Below are 19,235 nucleotides of genomic sequence, written 5' to 3'. Positions count from 1 at the left end.
GTGGGAAACACTGAAGCAGACTCCCTGCTTCAATAACCACAATCCTTGGAAGACACAGAGGACGTTCACAGTATTCCTGACGTCTAGATCTCAAATTACATTCAGCAACAGTCTTAAGGAGACACATTAGTCACATGAAATACAGGGGAATTCTTTGTAATAGTAATTACTCCTGATCAGAATTCACGTAGATTGTGTGTAGACAGCATTAGACCACGTATCAAGCTCACAAGGTAAAAACCAAGTATGCAAGAGTTTTTAATCTGTCCCAAAGGATCTGGAAAGGGTTCTGTCTATGTAACTGTACTCAGCCGAGAAGAAATGCATTTTGAACACTGTACTGGTCAAATAAAACCACGTCTGCATTAGAAGCTAGTCCAGTGGCAGCTCATGTGTTAACTTCTGAGTATCCCACACATCTTAGGTGTGGACGAGGGAACTGACACCCAGGGAGAAGCTGTCCACACTCGTGCTCTCTCCCTGCTTCCCATCCATTCTTCAACTTTCCTGTAATTGCCTTCAACAGGGAGAGCAGTGACCTTGTTTTTCCTTAAGCCAGTGGATGCTTCTTAAGTCCCTCTCTGCAGTGTCTTTCCAGGCAGCAATTATCTCTGTGAGTCGAGAGACATCCCTCTCTCCTGGTTTCCATGGTCTCTCCAAGGCTGCATGTTCTCGTTTCTTTCAAGGATTTATAACGCTCAGCCTTCTCCTGAAATACTTGGGTTCCATAGGGTTGTATCTGATAAAATTGTTCTCACTCTACCACTCTCCCTTAGGTAAACTTAGCTACTACCCCCATGGTTTCAATCATTATCATTTTATTAAACATTTAGAAATATTTATCTCCAGTCCAGACTTCTCTACTGAGTTCCAGAGGTAAATATCCAGCTGCCTAATGGGCACCTCTCTGTGGATATCCTGCAGGGATTTCAAATTGAATCCATTTAAAGTTGAACCTGGGACTTCCCTGGTGGTCCAGTGGTTAAGAATCCGCCTTCCAATGCAGGGGATGTGGGTTCGATCCCTGGTCAGGGAACTAAGACCCGCATGCTGTGGGGCAACTAAGCCCATGAGTTGCAACTACCGAGCCCACGTGCCACAACTCAGAGAAGCCCACATGCCGCAACGAAAAGCACGTGTGCCGCAACGAAGACCCAGGGCAGCCAAAAAAAAAAAAAAAATAATAATAATAATAAAGTTGAACCTGGCATCCCTAAACTCCAGCCCTCAACATGCCTGCCAATGACCCTGTGTCTCCATCACAGTGATTCATACAACTCTTCGTTCAGCTATCAGGCTAAACTTAGAGCTGTCTGTGTTGCTTTCCTTATTCCCATTCCTACCAACTTCTAATCCATCACCAACAACTGTGAGGTCTCTTTTTCTTTAGTCCATCCTTCATCTCCACTATAGGCCACTAACAACTCTTACCTGGATGAATGCAACAGCCTTCTCACTGGTCTCCCTGCCTCCAACTTTGTTTCCCTCCAATTTATCAGCGCATGAAAAGAAGGGCAAAGTGCATTAAGGGCGATCGAGACTGTGTCCACAGACGCAAATTCTTCAGTATTTTCACATGCTCTGAGCTTCAATTTCAATTTATTTAAATTGGCTTATGAGGCCTTTTAAGATCTGACCCCAGCCGACCTTCCCAGCCTTATCTTCTTACTCCCTACCTCCTTGCCTTTTACTTGGATCCTTCTCACTTCATTTCATCAGCCTTCTTCTCCTGCCTTTGGGACTTCACATATGCTGTTCCCAAGTCCACCACCACCTAGTTGGTGCCTGCCAAAATGAAATGGGGCTACTTCTAGGCTGTTTTTCAGACATCAACTAGACAGTCTGTCATCCTGGATGTTATCAGTATTGGATGATGCAACTTGTAAAGCAGTCTTTCCTTCATTAAAAATCCATTTCATCATCTACACAAAATCTGGCAAGATTTCAGGAATGTGTAGAAATTCTTGAAACTACATCTCTCATATGCCCTAAGCTTTTAAGAATTTACATATACTTTTCTTTCTCCTTGAATGCTAAGTGAGTCGTAATAATCCTTAAAACCCGGATCAGGTGTCAGTTCTGCTTTGGAACGTTCCCTCACCCTCTCATGAGGACAGAATTGTACATTCTTACTGTTGTAGGTACTATGTTACACTATGCCGTGATAACTCTTTTTGTGCTCCTATTGTGCTCTTATTTTCAAAGTAATAAATATACACAGTTTTTGAAGAACCAAAGAGGATTTTCCTTATAGCGATGGAAAGAATAACTTATTGCAGATGAACCCTCCCCCCTCAGAGAAACAACTAGAAACTCTGGAAAAATATAGACAAAACATCTGTTTGAAGGCACTGGAGAGATACCAAGGAACCAAGGTAAAGAAAGCCAAGACCTTGGAAGAGAAAGAAAGTACAGAGAAGTGAGTACAACACTGCTTTCCCCCTCAAGGCATTTTCTAATTTGTAAACTGTTGCCCAGAAACTGAGAGGCTGAGCAAAACTTTCTGAAATCGCATGGGGATGGGAAGATAAAAGAAGCATAGTTCTGAGCTCAACAATCAGAATGGCCCTCATAAACATCACAGATGTTTAGACAGGAGGCACAAAGAGCTACACCCTACAAGGTAAACTGGAAATGGACTTTGCAATATCCAATCAGTTCGGTTCCGCTCGTATTATGGTGATCTTCTCCTTTTTTAACCACCTGCTAAAATAAAAGATTAATCCTCTGTACGGAAGAAAACACAATCTAGAGCCTCAAATTATTTCTACAATGTAAATACCAATGATTAGCATTAAATTTAAAAAAAATCAGAAACATCAGGAGATAAGGTCAATAGTTGAAAACCAAGAAGAGAAAAAAAAAAACAGAAAACAAAACAGATAACAAGACGCCCGTAAGTGATCCCGACATTGGAGTTATTGAACCTGGACTTTAAGTAAATGTAAAAACTATGTTGAAGAAATTAGACGACGAGATAGAGAATTTCAGCAGAGAAATGGAAAGTACAAGAAAGCCATCAAAAGGTTATTATAAAACTGAAAAATATGACATTTAAAATTAAAAACTCAATAGAAGAGTTCGAAGGTAGGAGGACTAGTGAGCTGCAGATAAATCCAAAAAAAACCCCACACAGAATAAAGCATGGAGAAGAAAAATTATGGCCAATATAGAAAAGAGCATAGGAGACACACAAAACAGTGAAAATATCTAACATGGGGGTAACTGGAGTGTACAAAGAGGAGAGAAAAAAATGGGACAGAAGCAACATTTGAAGATATAGCGGTTGAGAGTTTTCCAAAACTGATCTAAGACAGCAAATCCCATCTTTAAGGAGTACTAAAACCCAAAGTGGGATAAATAGGCAAAACGACACAAAACAAAACTCCTCTAGGCACAGTGCTTGAAAACCAAAGACTGAGAAAATTCAAAAAACGAGTAGTAGAGGGGAAAACTAAAACCACATTACCTGTGGAAGAGTAAAGTGACAGCTGACTTCACAACAGAAATAAAGGAAGCCAGAAGACACATCTTCAAATGCTGACAACGGAATAACATCTTCAAATGCTGGAAGAAAATAACTGCCAACCTAAAATTTTACAATACGTAAAATTATCTACCAAAAATAAAGGCTAAACAAAGGCATTTTTAAACAAACAACAACTGAAAGAATTGGTCACTGCAGACTCACACTAAAGGAATTAATGCAGGGAGTTCTTTAGGCAGACAGGAAATAATCCCAGGTGGAAACACATTGCGATGCAGAAAGGAATGAACAGCAATGGAAAGGTCAATATGGAGGAGCATTTAATCAATACTGACTATGAAACAACTTTGAGGCGGTATTGAGGAGGTTAAATATATGTAGAATTAAAGCACTCAACAACAATGAATGAGTTGGAAGAAAGGTAAATGAAGTTTAAGTGTCCCAAGATTCTTGCACTGTCCAGGAAGAGGTAAACATGCTAACTTATATTATACTTCTAAAAAATTGTTCAAGAATAGGCAGTGAATGTACAACTAATAAACTAATCAAGGGAAGAGAAATAGATTTTAAAAAGCACATATAAATCTGAAAGAAGGCAAGAAAGGAGAGAAAAAGGAACCTAGGATAGGTAGGACATATAGAAAAGAAATAGTAAGATGACAAATTCAAACCTCAATATATCAGTAATTACATTATATATAAACAGACCAAATACTCCAATTGAAAGGAAAATACTGTCACACCAACAAACAACTCCTCCCCCTCTGAAAGGACAACTACATGATATGCATAGGTATGCATGCATACACATGCATTAAATATAAGCATAGAGAAAAACTGAAAGTAAAAGGATGGGACAAGATTTATGATGCACACTATAATGAAAACAAAAACTTCTATGCAAAAAACTATAAAACAGTATTGAGAGAAAGGAAATCTAAATAAATGTAGAGATATACCACATTCACAGATTAGAAGACTCAGTAAAGATTTCAATTATCCCCAGATTCAGGTAACCCCGATCAAAAAACAAACAAAAAAACAAGCGAAAGGGTTTTTTTTGGGGGGAGGGTACAAATTGGCAGGCTGATTCTAAAATAGATGTGGAAATACAAAGGGTCAAGGAAAGTCAGCACTAACTTGAGGAAGAATAACAAAGTCAGAGGACTCACATTATCAGATATTAACACTTAGTATAAAACTGCAATGATTAGGAAAGTATGGTACTAAGGTAAGACCAGGCAATTAAAGCAATGAAAAAGAAGCAAAAGTTCAGAAACTGACTCACATTTATGCCCTTAATTTATAATGAAATGGCCCTCAAGACCATTGGGGAAAGGAGGGTCACTTCAGAAAGTGGTGCTGGGTCAAATGGACGGATGCCCTGGTGCAAAAACAACTACACTAGGACCCTGTTTGCCCACATATAAAACTCCATTCCAGGTGGATCGTAGTTCTAAATATGGAAGTAAAACAACAAAGCCTTTAGACTATAACAGAGGAGAATATCTTCATGACTTGGAGAAGCAAAATTTTTAAATCGGACACAAAAACACTAACCATAAAGGAGAAGTGTAAATTGGACTATATAAAATTTAAGTTTTGTTTATCAAGAAACACCTTTAAAACAGTGAAAAGGTAAGCCACGAGATACAAGAAATACATATATATGTGACAACTAACTCCTGCAAATAAATAAGGAAAAGGCAGAAAACTCATGTTTTAAAAAATGGGCAAAAGATACATGAAGAGATGCTTCACAAAAGAAGGTATCCAAATGCCTGATAAACTGAAAATGTCCTCAACTGCACTGTTCCTCAGGGACGCGCAAACTAAAACCATAACGTGATTCTACTACACACTCAACAGAATGGCTAATATTGACAAAGCAGATGTGGTGACCAGGATGTAGAACAAGTGGAACTTTCAGATACTGCAGGAAGGACTGTAGCTGAGTGGCCGCACAGCCTAAGACCCAGCAATTCCCCTGGGATGCCAAAAAATGCTCATTACTTGATCTTGGTAGGGGTTTTTCAGGTGCATTCAATTTGGGATAAGTCATGAAGATACACATTTAGGACTTATGCTCTCCTCTGGATGTATATTATTCTTTAATAGTAATGTATATTTCAAAAAAAAAAAATATTCAAGCCGTACTACTATATAACAAAAGCAACAATCCATCTCCTCTTCACCTGATTCCTACTTATAGAGCCACTCAGTTCTTTAAGGTTTCTTCTGATGGATTGATGGATGGATGGATGGATGGATGGATGGATGGATGGATTTATTTAATTATTTATTTATGGCTGTGTTGGGTCTTCATTGCCGCAGGCGGGCTTTTCTCTAGTTGTGGTGAGCAGGGGCTACTCTTCGTTGTGGTGCGCGGGCTTCTCATTGCAGTGGCTTCTCTTTGTCACAGAGCACAGGCTCTAGGCACGCGGGCTTCAGTAGTTGCAGCTCGTGGGCTCAGCAGTTGTGGTTCACAGGCTCTAGAGCGCAGGCTCAGTAGTTGTGGCGCATGGGCTTAGTTGTTCCGTGGCGCGTGGGATCTTCCCAGACCAGGTCTCGAACCTGTGTCCCCTGCACTGGCAGGTGGATTCTTAACCACTGCGCCACCAGGGAAGTCCTGATGTAGTTCTCATTTTCAAGTAATGGGCTAATACTGAAACTTCTTGATGTCTCCATTTTAGATAGAAACAGACTTCCTACTATGATAACATTCTTTTTTTTTTTTTTGTATCACCAGGTATTTTTCCTTATACATTCTGTTCCTTATACAGTACTCCTGGTTCAGGGGTACCTGGCGCTTCCAGGGCTCAAACCCTCCCAGAGTTTTGCAGCACCAACCAGCTTGTTTCCTGTTGGCTTCCCTATCCCTGGACACCTTTAGGTTTTTATTTATTGGGGTCTCTCAGTTACCACTCATCTGTCTCCTTCCATCTTCGACAACTTCATTGAGATCTTATTTGTTTTCTTCTCTCTCATTTTCTTTGACTTTTTCTTTCTTTCTCTCCTTTAGTGGGATTTCAAGAGACATACACAGTTGCAGAGGTCTATAATTACCATCTGCTTATAGTCTAATAGGGGTGACTCAAATAGTTTGGGGGAATCATATTTGATTAGTCTTTGTATGCTTAGCATCAAGCCCAGTAACAAGCATGTTGAAAGTGCTTGAAAAATGTGTGTTGAACTGCTGAAATAAAAAAGTCAGGTTCATTGTCAAATCAACAAACTCCCCGCACCAGCCTAGTGGTCTGTACCTGGCCTCAGGGCATCACGAAGGGTGTGAGTCTCACCTGTGTAGTGCTCATTGCCTTGAGCAGCACAGGTCAGGAGCTGAGCCATGGAGGAGCCCACTGCTTTAGATGTACTTCCCAGGTCCTGAGCACATTTTTCCAGCTGTAAGAATATTCAAGGAGGAAGACAGCTTAGAAGAGGCAAATCATCCACTAAAGTCTTAGCCCCCAAATAATGCAGATCAAACTTTGGGCCTCAACTCTTTCCCACCTAATACACCAATGGCACTAAGAAGAAGTAGGGTGATAGAGGGGAAAGAACCCAGGCTTCAGGATAAACAAATGAGTTCACACCCTGCCCTCTGCTTCCTTCCCACACTTGCTAGCTGTGAGAGATTGGGTTAAGTCACTGAACTCTCCCAGTCTCTGTGTCCTGAGATCACAGTATCTAGCTCAGAAGGTTTTCAGAGAGTTAATGTAGGTACTCAACAAATGGTAGCTATTAGTATTATGCTTTCAGAAGCTAATTCAGAAAGTCTGCAACAAATCCTTAGTGAGAATTAATTGTGCCTTGGCAGGAAGTGGGCAGACATCCAGCTGTTCCACCTTCCTGGCACGTGGGACCATTAACATTGTTCAATTTGATCGTTATACTTTGCGGAGTTTTAACCAGAAGGAAATGCAATAGGAATAGAGGTTTGGAATGGTAAATGAGATTATGAAAACGGGCAAAGAGCTTGCTTCCCAGGACGAGCACGTCATCTTGCTTTGTCAACGGAATAAATAATTCAGAGAATAAAGTCAATAAAGGCCTAGGGTAAGGGTAATTATTCAATTACTAGATGAGGACAACATTTTGGAAGAGAACTTTCGGGTGCACTGCGAGAGTTCAGAAAAGCCTCAGGAAATGCATGCAGTTTTAACCCCACAACATGTTTCCTAAGAGAGGCATTTCCTTCAAGTAAAAAACAGAGCCTGGTCCACTGTAGCCAACAGTATGACACAGTACACACATTTGTTTAGGGCAAACGATTTCTTTAAAAATTACATGATGTTTCTTGCATTCTAACTGACTGGTGGTTTTATGTGAAGGCAGAATATGTGTCATGGGCTCCTGGAGCACAGAAGTCTGCAAAGGGATACCTGGACCACTTTGCAAAGCTGCTGGCCCAGGAGCCAATACCGACTTTCTCTTTAGCCGGGGCACCTTAGTTAAGTGACTTCCTGAGTTTCCTGGTTTTTACAATTAGGGGTAGCTTGATTTCACAAATATTTTCCGAGTGCTTCCTATGTACCAGGCATTGTTCAATGGTAAATTAGATGCTCTGGTAGTCCTTTTATACCCTAAAAGTTTTCAGTTTTTATCCAAAGAGCAGCAGTAGTTAAGAGTAAAAGTTCTCAGTGTGAAAGATCAAGGCATGGGTTTTGGAGTCCTATAGATCTGGGTTCAACCCGTGGTTCTGATGCTGACTGCCAGGTAACATTGAGGAGAACAGGGCACCTCTTTTTTTTCAGCTGTAAAATGGAGTGAACAACACTTGTTCATTAGGTTACTATCAGGATAAACTAGGCTGACTGTGTGTGTACACACTGCATAACAGGTGCTTAATAAATGAAGCTATTTTATTAGTAACGTTCAGGAGTGAGGGAAAGGAGGTACACACAAATGAGGACGACTGGTAAAATTTTAGCCAAGAAAACCCTGGCACAGGCATCAGGAGGTATCATAACGTGATCAAATTAGATTTCTGGAGCCAACATCCCACTTGCTGTTGTGGCTTTACTAGAGTAAAGTGCTTTGCCATTGCCCACCCCAGTGCCTTGCACTACGGAAATTTTTTTTTTTTTTTTTAAAACATGACTGTTGAAAATATATTCTGTGTTTATCTTTATAACTTAATTGCCACCCATTTCATAGATAAAATACTTTAGACATAGAGGAGACTGGGACTTGCCTACAGCTAGTGGATGACACAACCTGGACCAAGAAGCCAGAACTCCTAGATCTAAACATAGCTCCTCCAGCTGCACTGGGCATTCTTTTCAGAAAAAGGCTGCAGGATTAGAGCACTGGCCTCAAACGCCAGCAGGTCTTGTTTATGGAAAAGAGGGATGAATAGGAACTGATGCCTGGTCATGCCCAGCCACACCCCAGGCAGGTACACACAGGGCCATGTCTATCATCACACTGTTCTAGAGAAATGTGGCTATCCTAGGGCTTTGCATTAAAAACACCTGAAACTGAGACACACTGACCACCCCTCCCCCCAACTCTAAAAATGTCTTGACATCCTAACAGAGGTAGAGCCCCAGGCCCCAGCTGCCACCAGCATCTCCTACCGTCTCCCCTGGGAGTGGCTTCAGCTGACTCTCCACGGCAGCCATCTTGGCATCCTGCAGTTCACTCTTCAGGGTCTGCACGGTGCTCAGTGCTGAATCAATTTCCATGGGACCACAGGCTTCATGGGCCTGTCAACAGAGTTGGGAGTATGTGCACAACAGTCTGCTTGGGAAAAGCATCCCTAGTACCTTGCAACATATGAAATGCCTTTCTCGATATAACCAACAACTCTCCAAATCTAGCAATAGGAAGCAGGGGTAACAAGCATTTCCTGAGAGCACAAAATCATGCTCAATCAGGACCTCAGTCCTAAGTTCCCTAAATAATCAATTATGTGTGTCTCATAACTGGATATACTTGAATTTTCCTTGAAGCTGTTTATATCTGAAATGCATTACCTCTCAAACTAAGAGGATCTTTATTCACTGTGTCTGGGTTCTAGACATGGGGCACCTAGCACAGTATGTGTGCACACAAAAACTTGGGAAGCATGGGGTGGATGAAGGAACGAACAAACCAATGAACCCAGGACTCTACAGACAAGTCTATGTCAACCTTACTGAATCTCTTTACAAATTTCTAGATTGTAAACCATTATCGTTCCATGCTGAAGGCTATGAAAGATTTTTTTCCTTAATAAAAACTTTTAAAAAACCTGCTTCATTCTTGTGATCATCTCGAACAGCGGTCTCCAAATGCTTTGATCACACACCCCCAACACGCATGTTAATAAATTATACACGTAAATGTTAGTAAATTATACACATACAAGTATATTAAATACTGGTGTATCTTAACTTCTTTCCTTTTTACATAATAGTAACAACAGCAGCAGTACACACTATTTGATTGATTTCTATGCGTGACTATTACTAGGTGACAATACTGAGGCAAAGAGAGGTTAATTAACTTGCCCAGGTCACAAAATTAGTCAATGGCAAGGTGAGAATTTGAATGCAGGTGGTCTGATTTTAGAGCCTGTATTCTTAACCCTTACACTATATACTAAAATCATAAAAAGCTCTCACAGAGTCTTCCTGAACCCAGTGCACAGCGTTGCTTGAGCCCCACTTCGGGGCTCACTGTTCCAAAGCAGTTGTTGGGCGTGGGTGTGTCGTTCAGTCACTGAGGAGACTTGTGAAAATGCAGATGTTTGTGCTCTATGACCGGAGATTCTGACTGGGGTGCTCAGAGGTGAGGCCCAGGAACCTGCATTCTAAATGCCCCCATGTGACTCCAGTGCAGATGGTCCCTGGACCTCTCTTTGAGAAAGAGAGCTCAAAATAACTTTTTTATTAGATATAACCTAAAACTCTAGATATTTTTCTTTGGTGATGTAGTGCACTGTTTATATTACAAATTCAAATCAGCTTCTAACCTTCTTCCCTTGCTCATATATGAGGCTGCCTGTTTCTATAAAGGGATTGTTACAATGAGGAAAAATGAATTCATGCTAGAACTCCATGCTAATACCACATCAAACAGTACAGTAATGAGGCCCTTTGGTAATTAACACATCCCAGAGACAGAAATGCATTAATCCCCAATTCTGTTCTATTGAGGAACTTGTTAAGGTGAATGCTCCCATTTAAGAGGTGGAAACCTTTCAGGGCAAAGATAACATAGATGATCCTCCAAAACAGATTTGCTGCCTAAATAATGTTATTAAGTTCACAAGATAACACCTGGAAGATATGATCACTTACTATGCCCACAGTTTACCTGGCACCAAGAAACTGATGACCAGTCTCCCCTAAGACTGTGAGAAATAGATCATTGCTTGTCCCATGGCAGGGGAGGAGGGAAAGTAGGCAACTTAGCATAGTTTAACCAAAGTCATCTGTAACCAGAAGGTGATAACTAAGTCGAGGAAATAGCGGCTAAAAGTGGCAAAAGCCAATCCACATGAGCATATTTAGTGGTCAAGCAGATGAAAGGGACAACTGCACCAAGAAATATGCCAGGCAGTGTGCAGGCCCTGGGGAGCACCCTGGTCACACCAACAGTAAGGAATTAAAAGCTCCACTCCTGACAAGCTAACTGCCGTGACAAGGGTCCACTTGCCTTCTGCGAGGCGGTACGCAGCTCTGCCAAGCTGGTGGCAAGGTTCTTGGCACACTGGCTCAGCTGCATGGCCGCAGCCTGGTCGCTGACAGTGGGCACTGCGGCTTTAGCAGAGGACACCATCTTGCTTCCAGGCTGTGGAGAGAAAAGCTGAAAGTAAGACAGCTCCTGGGCAGCAAGAGTCAGAGAGTAGAGACCCAAACAGCAATGCCGCCTTATCAGCCAGAACTTACTTTGCCCTAAAACAAGGAATATTAAAACCATCGAGTTTCCCCCCAAAATTTCCAACCGAAATCAGATACTCTAGGGCAGTACATTCTAGGAATGTTTGAAACAAAAAGTATGTGTCTTCAGACTGGCTGAATGGATACGAAAACAAGACCCATATACATGCTGTCTACAAGAGACCCACTTCAGATGTAGGGACACATACAGACTGAAAGTGAGGGGATGGAAAAAAATATTCCATGCAAATGGAAATCAAAAGAAAGCTGGAGTAGCAATACTCATATCAGACAAAATAGACTTTAAAATAAAGACTATTACAAGAGACAAGGAAGGACATTACATAATGATCAAGGGATCAATCCAAGAAGAAGATATAACAATTGTAAATACCTATGCACCCAACATAGGAGCACCTCAATACATAAGGTAAATGCTAACAGCCATAAAAGGGGAAACTGACAGTAACACAATAAGAGCAGGTGACTTTAACACCCCACTTACACCAATGGACAGATCATCCAAACAGAAAATAAATAAGGAAATGCAAGTTTTAAATGACACATTAGACCACATGGACTTAATTGATATTTATAGGACATTCCATCCAAAAACAACAGAATACACTTTCTTCTCAAGTGCATATGCAACATTCTCCAGGATGGATCACATCTTGGGTCACAAATCAAGCCTTGGTGAATTTAAGAAAACTGAAATCCTATCAAGCATCTTTTCTGAACCACAATGCTGTGAGACTAGATATCAACTACAGGAGAAAAACTGTAAAAACTACAAACACATGGAGGCTAAACAATACACTACTGAACAACCAAGAGATCACTGAAGAAATCAAAGAGAAAATAAAAAAATACCTAGAAACAAATGACAATGAAAACACAACTACCCAAAACCTATGGGATGCAGCAAAAGCAGTTCTAAGAGGGAAGCTTATAGCAATACAATCCTACCTCAAGAAACAAGAAAAATCTCAAATAAACAACCTAACCTTACACCTAAAGCAATTAGAGAAAGAAGAACAAAAATCCCCAAAGTTAACAGAAGGAAAGAAATGATAAAGATCAGATCAGAAATAAATGAAAAAGACATGAAGGAAACAATTGCAAAGATCAATAAAACTAAAAACTGGTTCTTTGAGAAGATAAAATTGATAAACTGTTAACCAGACTCATCAGGAAAAAAAGGAAGAAGACTCAAATCAACAGAATTAGAAATGAAAAAGGAGAAGTAACAACTGACACTGCAGAAATACAAAGGATCATGAGAGACTACTACAAGCAACTAATGCCAATAAAATGGACAACCTGGAAGAAATGGACAAATTTTTAGAATAGCACACCCTTCCAAGACTGAACCAGAAAGACATAGAAAATATGAAAAGACCAATCACAAGCACTGAAATTGAAACTGTGGTTAAAAATCTTCCAACAAACGAAAGCCCAGGGCCAGATGGCTTCACAGGCGAATTCCATCAGACATTGAGAAGAGCTAACACCTATCCTTCTCAAACTCTTCCAAAATATAGCAGAGGGAGGAACACTCCCAAACTCATTCTACGAGGCCACCGTCACCCTGACACTGAAACCAGACAAAGATGTCACAAAGAAAGAAAACTACAGGCCAATAACACTGATGAACATAGATGCAAAAATCTTCAACAAAATACTAGCAAACAGAATCCAACAGCACATTAAAAGGATCATACACCATGATCAAGTGGGGTTTAGCCCAGGAATGCAAGGATTCTTCAATATATGCAAATCAATCAATGTGATTCACCATATTAACAAATTGAAGGATAAAAACCATTTGATTGCCTTGTAATCCAAGTGCCTGAGTTTGTGTTTGTATTTATGATTGTGTTTGTGTCAAATGGCATCATGGAGTGCTGCCTGGCTGAAGGTTTCAAAGTCATAAGAATAGAGGGAAGAGGTAGGAGAACTGGGTCACATGGAATATGACAGTACAGATGTAGAGAATTTAAAAAGAAGAAAACCTGTACTATAGCAGCTGGTATCATGTTTATTTTGTAAGTGTATATATTGTTCAGATACTAACTAGGAAAAATTCATTAACAATAAATATGCTATGAACTTTAAAAAAAAATATGATAATCTCAACAGATGCAGAAAAAGCTTTAGACAAAATTCAACACCCATTCATGATAAAAACTCTCCAGAAATCCAGAAAGTGGGCCTAGAGGGAAACTACCTCAACATAATAAAAGCCATAAATGACAAACCCACAGCCAACATCATTCTCAATGATGAAAAACTGAAAGCATCTCCTTTAAGATCAGGAACAAGACAAGGGTGCCCACTCTCACCACTATTATTCAACGTAGTTTTGGTTTAGCCACGGCAATCAGAGAAGAAAAAGAAATAAAAGGAATCCAAATCGGAAAAGAAGAAGTGAAACTGTCATTGTTTACAGGTGACATGATAGTATACATAGAAAATCCTAAAGATGCCACCAAAAAACTACTAGAGCTAATCAATGAATTTGGTAAGGTAGCAGGATACAAAATTAGTGCCCAGAAATCTCTTGCATTCCTATACACTACAACAAAAAAATCAGAAAGAGAAATTATGGACACACTCCCATTTACCACTGCAACAAAAAGAATAAAATACCTAGGAATAAACCTACTTAAGGAGGCAAAAGACCTGTATGCAGAAAACTATAAGACACTGATGAAAGAAATCAAAGACAATACAAACAGATGGAGAGATATACCATGTCCTTGGATTGGAAGAATCAACATTGTGAAAATGACTATACTACCCAAAGCAATCTACAGATTCAATGCAATCCTGATCAAATTACCAATGGCATTTTTCACAGAACTAGAACAAGAAAATTTTACAATTTGTATGGAAACACAAAAGACCCCAAATAGCCAAAACAATCTTGAGAAAGAAAAACGGAGCTGGAGGAATCAGGCTTCCTGACTTCAGACTATACTACAAAGCTACAGTAATCAGGACTGTATGGTACTGGCACAGAAACAGAAATACAGATCAATGGAACAGGATAGGAAGCCCAGAGATAAACCCACACACAGATGGTCACCTTGTCTTTGACAAAGGAGGCAAGAATATACAACGGAGAAAAGACAGTCTCTTCAATAAGTGGTGCTGGGAAAACTGGACAGCTACATGTAAAAGAATGAAATTAGAACACTCCCTAACACCATACACAAAAATAAACTCAAAATGGATTAAAGACCTAAATGTAAGGCCAGACACTATAAAACTCTTAGAGAAATACATAGGCAGAACACTCTATGACATAAATCACAGCAAGATCCTTTTTGACCCACCTCCTAGAGAAATGGAAATAAAACCAAAAATAAACAAATGGGACCTAATGAAAGCTTTTGCACAGCAAAGGAAACCATAAACAAGACAAAAAGACAACCCTCAGAATGGGAGAAAATATTTGCAAACAAAGCAACTGACAAAGGATTAATCTCCAAAAGGTACAAGCAGCTCATGCAGCTCAATATCAAAAAAACAAACAACCCAATCAAAAAATGGGCGGAAGACCGAAATAGACACTTCTCCAAAGAAGACATACAGATTGCCAACAAACACATGAAAAGATGTTCAACATCACTAATGATTAGAGAAATGTAAATCAAAACCACAATGAGGTATCGCCTCACACCGGTCATAATGGCCATCATCAAAAAATCTACAAACAATAAATGCTGGAGAGGGTGTGCAGAAGAGGGAACCCTCTTGCAGTGTTGGTGGGAATGTAAACTGATACAGCCACTATGGAGGACAGCATGGAGGTTCCTTAAAAAACTAAAAATAGAACTACCATATGACCCAGCAATCCCACTACTGGGCATATACCCTGAGAAAACCATAATTCCAAAAGATACATGTACCACAATGTTCACTGCAGCACTATTTATAATATCCAGGACATGGAAGCAATCTAAATGTCCAATGACAGATGAATGGATAAAGAAGATGTGGCACATATATACCATGGGATACTACTCAGCCATAAAAAGGAACGAAATTGAGTTATTTGCAATGAGGTGGATGGACCTAGAGTCTGACATACAGAGTGAAATAAGTCAGAAAGAGAAATACAAACACTATATGCTAACACACATATATGGAATCTAAAAAATCGGTATTGATGCACCTAGTGGCAGGACAGGAATAAAGACGCAGACGTAGAGAACAGACTTGAGGACACAGTGCGGGTAGGGGAAGCTGGGGCGAAGTGAGAGAGTAGCATGGACATATATATACTACCAAATGTAAAATAGCTGGCTAGTGGGAAGCAGCTGCATAGCACAGGGAGATCAGTCACCTCGATGCTTTGTGACGACCTAGAGGAGTGGGATAGGGAGGGTGGGAGGGAGGATTAAGAGGGAGGGGATACAGATATGTACACATATAGCTGATTTACTTTGTTGTACAGCAGAAACTAACACAACATTGTGAAGCAATTATACTCCAGTAAAGATATTCAAAAAAAAAAAGTATGTGTCTTTTGGGGTGGAGTGGGGAGTAAAATTGGGATAGTGGCTTGAAATTCTTATTTAAAACAGATTTGAAAGAGAGTTTCTTACTAAATATGTTGTGTTTCTTGGAGTAGCTCTTTAATCTGTGTCTCAAATATATGTAATAGAGTATTTAGAAAAATACAGGGACACAAAATGAAACGAGTGACCTCTCACATCTCAGAACCCAGGACAATTTCACCATGCATGGGTGTCTATGTGCAGGCACATATAATTTCAAAAATAAGATCATACTATTTATTCTGTTTTCCAATCTCCTTGTTCCACATAGTCTATCTTTTTCATAGCTATGTAATACCCTGTGTATACATCAGTTATCACTTTTCAATCCTGTATTGTTAAGTATCTTTCCATGTTTTCAAATATAATAAACAATGATATGATAAACACCTTTGTAACTAAAATTTTGTACACGTTCATAATTTTTTTGTATAAACGTTTCTGGACCAAAAAGTATACATAATTTTAAGGTTTTTAATATGTATGCTATACAATGGCTCTTAGTAAAGCTGTAACAATTTAAGTAGCAGATCATAAATATCAAGGACACAAGTTAATATTATTAATATTTAAGGAATTTGGGCTTCCCTGGTGGCACAGTGGTTGAGAGTCTGCCTGCTAATGCAGGGGACACGGGTTCGAGCCCTGGTCTGGGAGGATCCCACATGCCATGGAGCAGCTAGGCCCGTGAGCCCCAACTACTGAGCCTGCGCATCTGGAGCCTGTGCTCCGCAACAAGAGAGGCCGCGATAGTGAGAGGCCCGCACACCGCGATGAAGAGTGGCTCCCGCTTGCCACAACTAGAGAAAGCCCTAGCACAGAAACGAAGACCCAACATAGCAATCAATCAATCAATCAATCAATAAATCTTTAAAAAAAAATATTTAAGGAATTCATGAGAATTTATAAGAAAAATCAGCATGAGTATATAAAAAGCATGAATAGACAAGTTCATGTAATAAAAACAAATAACTGAAACGTGAAAAATGTTTAACATTGTGAAAATCAAGGACATGCAAAATCAAATAATAAAAACATAACCAAGAAAACTGGCAAAAACATTTAAAAAAAATGATTGATTTCCCAACTTGGAAAAGAGGTATTAAAAAGTGTGCTCCAAAATGCAAATGAAAACTACAATGAGGTTTCACCTCACACCAGTCAGAATGGACATCATCAAAAAACCTACAAACAATAAATGCTGGAGAGGGTGTGGAGAAAAGGGAACCCTTTTGCACTCTTGGTGGGAATGTATATTGATACAGCCACTATGGAGAACTGTATGGAGGTTCCTTAAAAAACTAAACATAGAACTACCATATGATCCAGCAACCCCACTACTGGGCACATACCCTGAGAAAACCATAATTCAAAAGGTCACATGTACCCCAATGTTCATTGCATTGCAGCACTATTTACAATAGCCAGGACATGGAAACAACCTGAATGTCCAATGACAGATGAATGGATTAAGAAGATGTGGTACATATATACAATGGAATATTACTCAGCCATAAAAAGGAACGAAATTGGGTCATTTGTAGAGATGTGGATGGACCTAGAGTCTGTCATACAGAGTGACGTTAGCCAGAAAGAGAAAACAAATATCGTATATTAATGCATATATGTGGAACCTACAAAAATGTTACAGATGATCCTATTTGCAGGGCAGGAATAGAGGTGTAGACGTAGAGAACGGACATGTGGTCACAGAGGGGGTAGGGGAGGGTGGGACGAACTGGGAGATTAGGATTGGCATATATACGCTACCATGCGTAAAATAGGTAGCTAGCGGGAACATGCTATAAAGCACAGGAAGCTCATCTCAGTGCTCTGTGACGGCCTAGATGGGTGGGATGGAGGGGAGGTCTAAGAGGGAGGGGATATAGGTATACATATAACTGATTCACTTCATTGTACAGCAGAAACTAACACAACATTGTAAAGCAATTATACTCCAATAAAAAAAAAAAATAACCCCACATTTGAATCTAAAAAAGAGTGGCTATGTGTATATGCATAACTGATTCACTTTGCTGTACACCTGAAACTAACACAACATTGTAAATCAACTATATTCCAATAAAAATTAAAATAAAATAAAATAAAACAAAGATAAAAAAATCAATAAAAAGTGTGCTCCGTGCTCGCTTCGGCAGCACATATACTAAAATTGGAACGATACAGAGAAGATTAGCATGGCCCCTGCGCAAGGATGACACGCAAATTCGTGAAGCGTTCCATATTTTTAAAAAAAAAAAAAAAAAAAAAAAAAAAAGTGTGCTCCACATGCTGCTAGTTGTAAATTTAGATTCATTCATCCTTCTGGAAGGGCAATTTTACCACACGTATGAAAAGAGTTTAAAATGTAAACTTTAAAAAAAGTTTAAAACTTTTTGATCTGCTGATTCCATTTCTATTTATTTCTGACTCTGGCCTTATTCTTGTAAAGATCTGATCTGTCTACAGTAGCAAAATTAAAAGAACAAAAGAAACAGGAAAAACAAGAAGGGCAGGGACAGAGTGACCCCTGGACCACGTCCACACTGTACTATCATAAGACCCTACAATCCTGCCAGCAGTGGGACAACACAACTGATTCTAGGCCTTGTAACCACCTATAGCAGAAGACAAACAACTTGTCCAAGCCACAATTCTCAATGTCCCAAAGATAAAAATAAGCTGCTTGCAATCCTAGTTCTAGTAATTTACCCTAAGGAAACAATTTAAGAGGGGCACAAAGATTTGAGCACACACCAAGACTTTTTTTTTTTTTTTATCATATCACAGGTTGTTAATGACAGCAAATAATTGAAAACAACCTGTATGTCGAATGACAGAACAGCTAAACAATGAGTATAGTATACGAGAAAATATGATTCAAATTCACAAATGTTCATAATATAAATGTTAACATGAAAAACACAGTCAATACACAGTGAATCCCAAGAGAATACATACATAAATAAATACATTTGTATATGTATAAAGATAAAATGTGAGGAAGCACAAACTTTTCATGTTGTATCCCTGCATGTTGGAGCTACGGCTCTTGAAGAATTAACCAGATAGATGTATCACTGGGTCCTGTAAATACAGATCTGAATAGACAGGGACGAGAAAGAAACTTGCCAAACCACACGGACTGTTTAGGAGATCCAAGTAGACAAAGTGCCGAGAGATGTGAAAGAAGTATGTACAAAGGGAGCGTTCACAACTTAATATTCACATTTTATATTTAATTAAAAAAAAAAAAAGAACCTAGCCACACTTCACAAAGACCGACAATACTTACTAATTCTATAATTGCCA

General features: G+C 39.5%; 1 protein-coding gene and 1 non-coding gene across 4 annotated transcripts in view; one reads left to right on the top strand and one right to left on the bottom strand.

Moving 5' to 3' along the window:
- TLN2 (talin 2) overlaps nucleotides 1-19,235 on the bottom strand; it is a 456,139-nt gene that overhangs the window by 118,866 nt on the left and 318,038 nt on the right. The window contains exons 26-28 of one of the 3 annotated variants that reach the window (XM_068552880.1): nucleotides 11,132-11,266; nucleotides 9,067-9,195; nucleotides 6,751-6,889 (exon numbers count right to left, since the gene is read on the bottom strand). In XM_068552880.1, coding sequence (XP_068408981.1) covers nucleotides 6,751-6,889; nucleotides 9,067-9,195; nucleotides 11,132-11,266 — 403 coding nt within the window. The remainder of the gene's footprint in view (nucleotides 1-6,750; nucleotides 6,890-9,066; nucleotides 9,196-11,131; nucleotides 11,267-19,235) is intronic. The other 2 variants (XM_068552889.1, XM_068552896.1) reach the window with 2 other exon arrangements.
- Nucleotides 18,067-18,173, top strand: LOC137753383 (U6 spliceosomal RNA). Its single transcript, XR_011071468.1, has one exon. It is a non-coding gene; the product is annotated as a U6 spliceosomal RNA (small nuclear RNA).

The sequence above is a fragment of the Eschrichtius robustus genome, chromosome 1 (genome assembly GCF_028021215.1).
Source record: "Eschrichtius robustus isolate mEscRob2 chromosome 1, mEscRob2.pri, whole genome shotgun sequence".
Lineage (NCBI taxonomy): Eukaryota > Metazoa > Chordata > Mammalia > Artiodactyla > Eschrichtiidae > Eschrichtius > Eschrichtius robustus.
The sequence above is the reverse complement of the archived record's forward strand: the minus strand, read 5'-3'. Positions and strand labels throughout refer to the sequence as shown.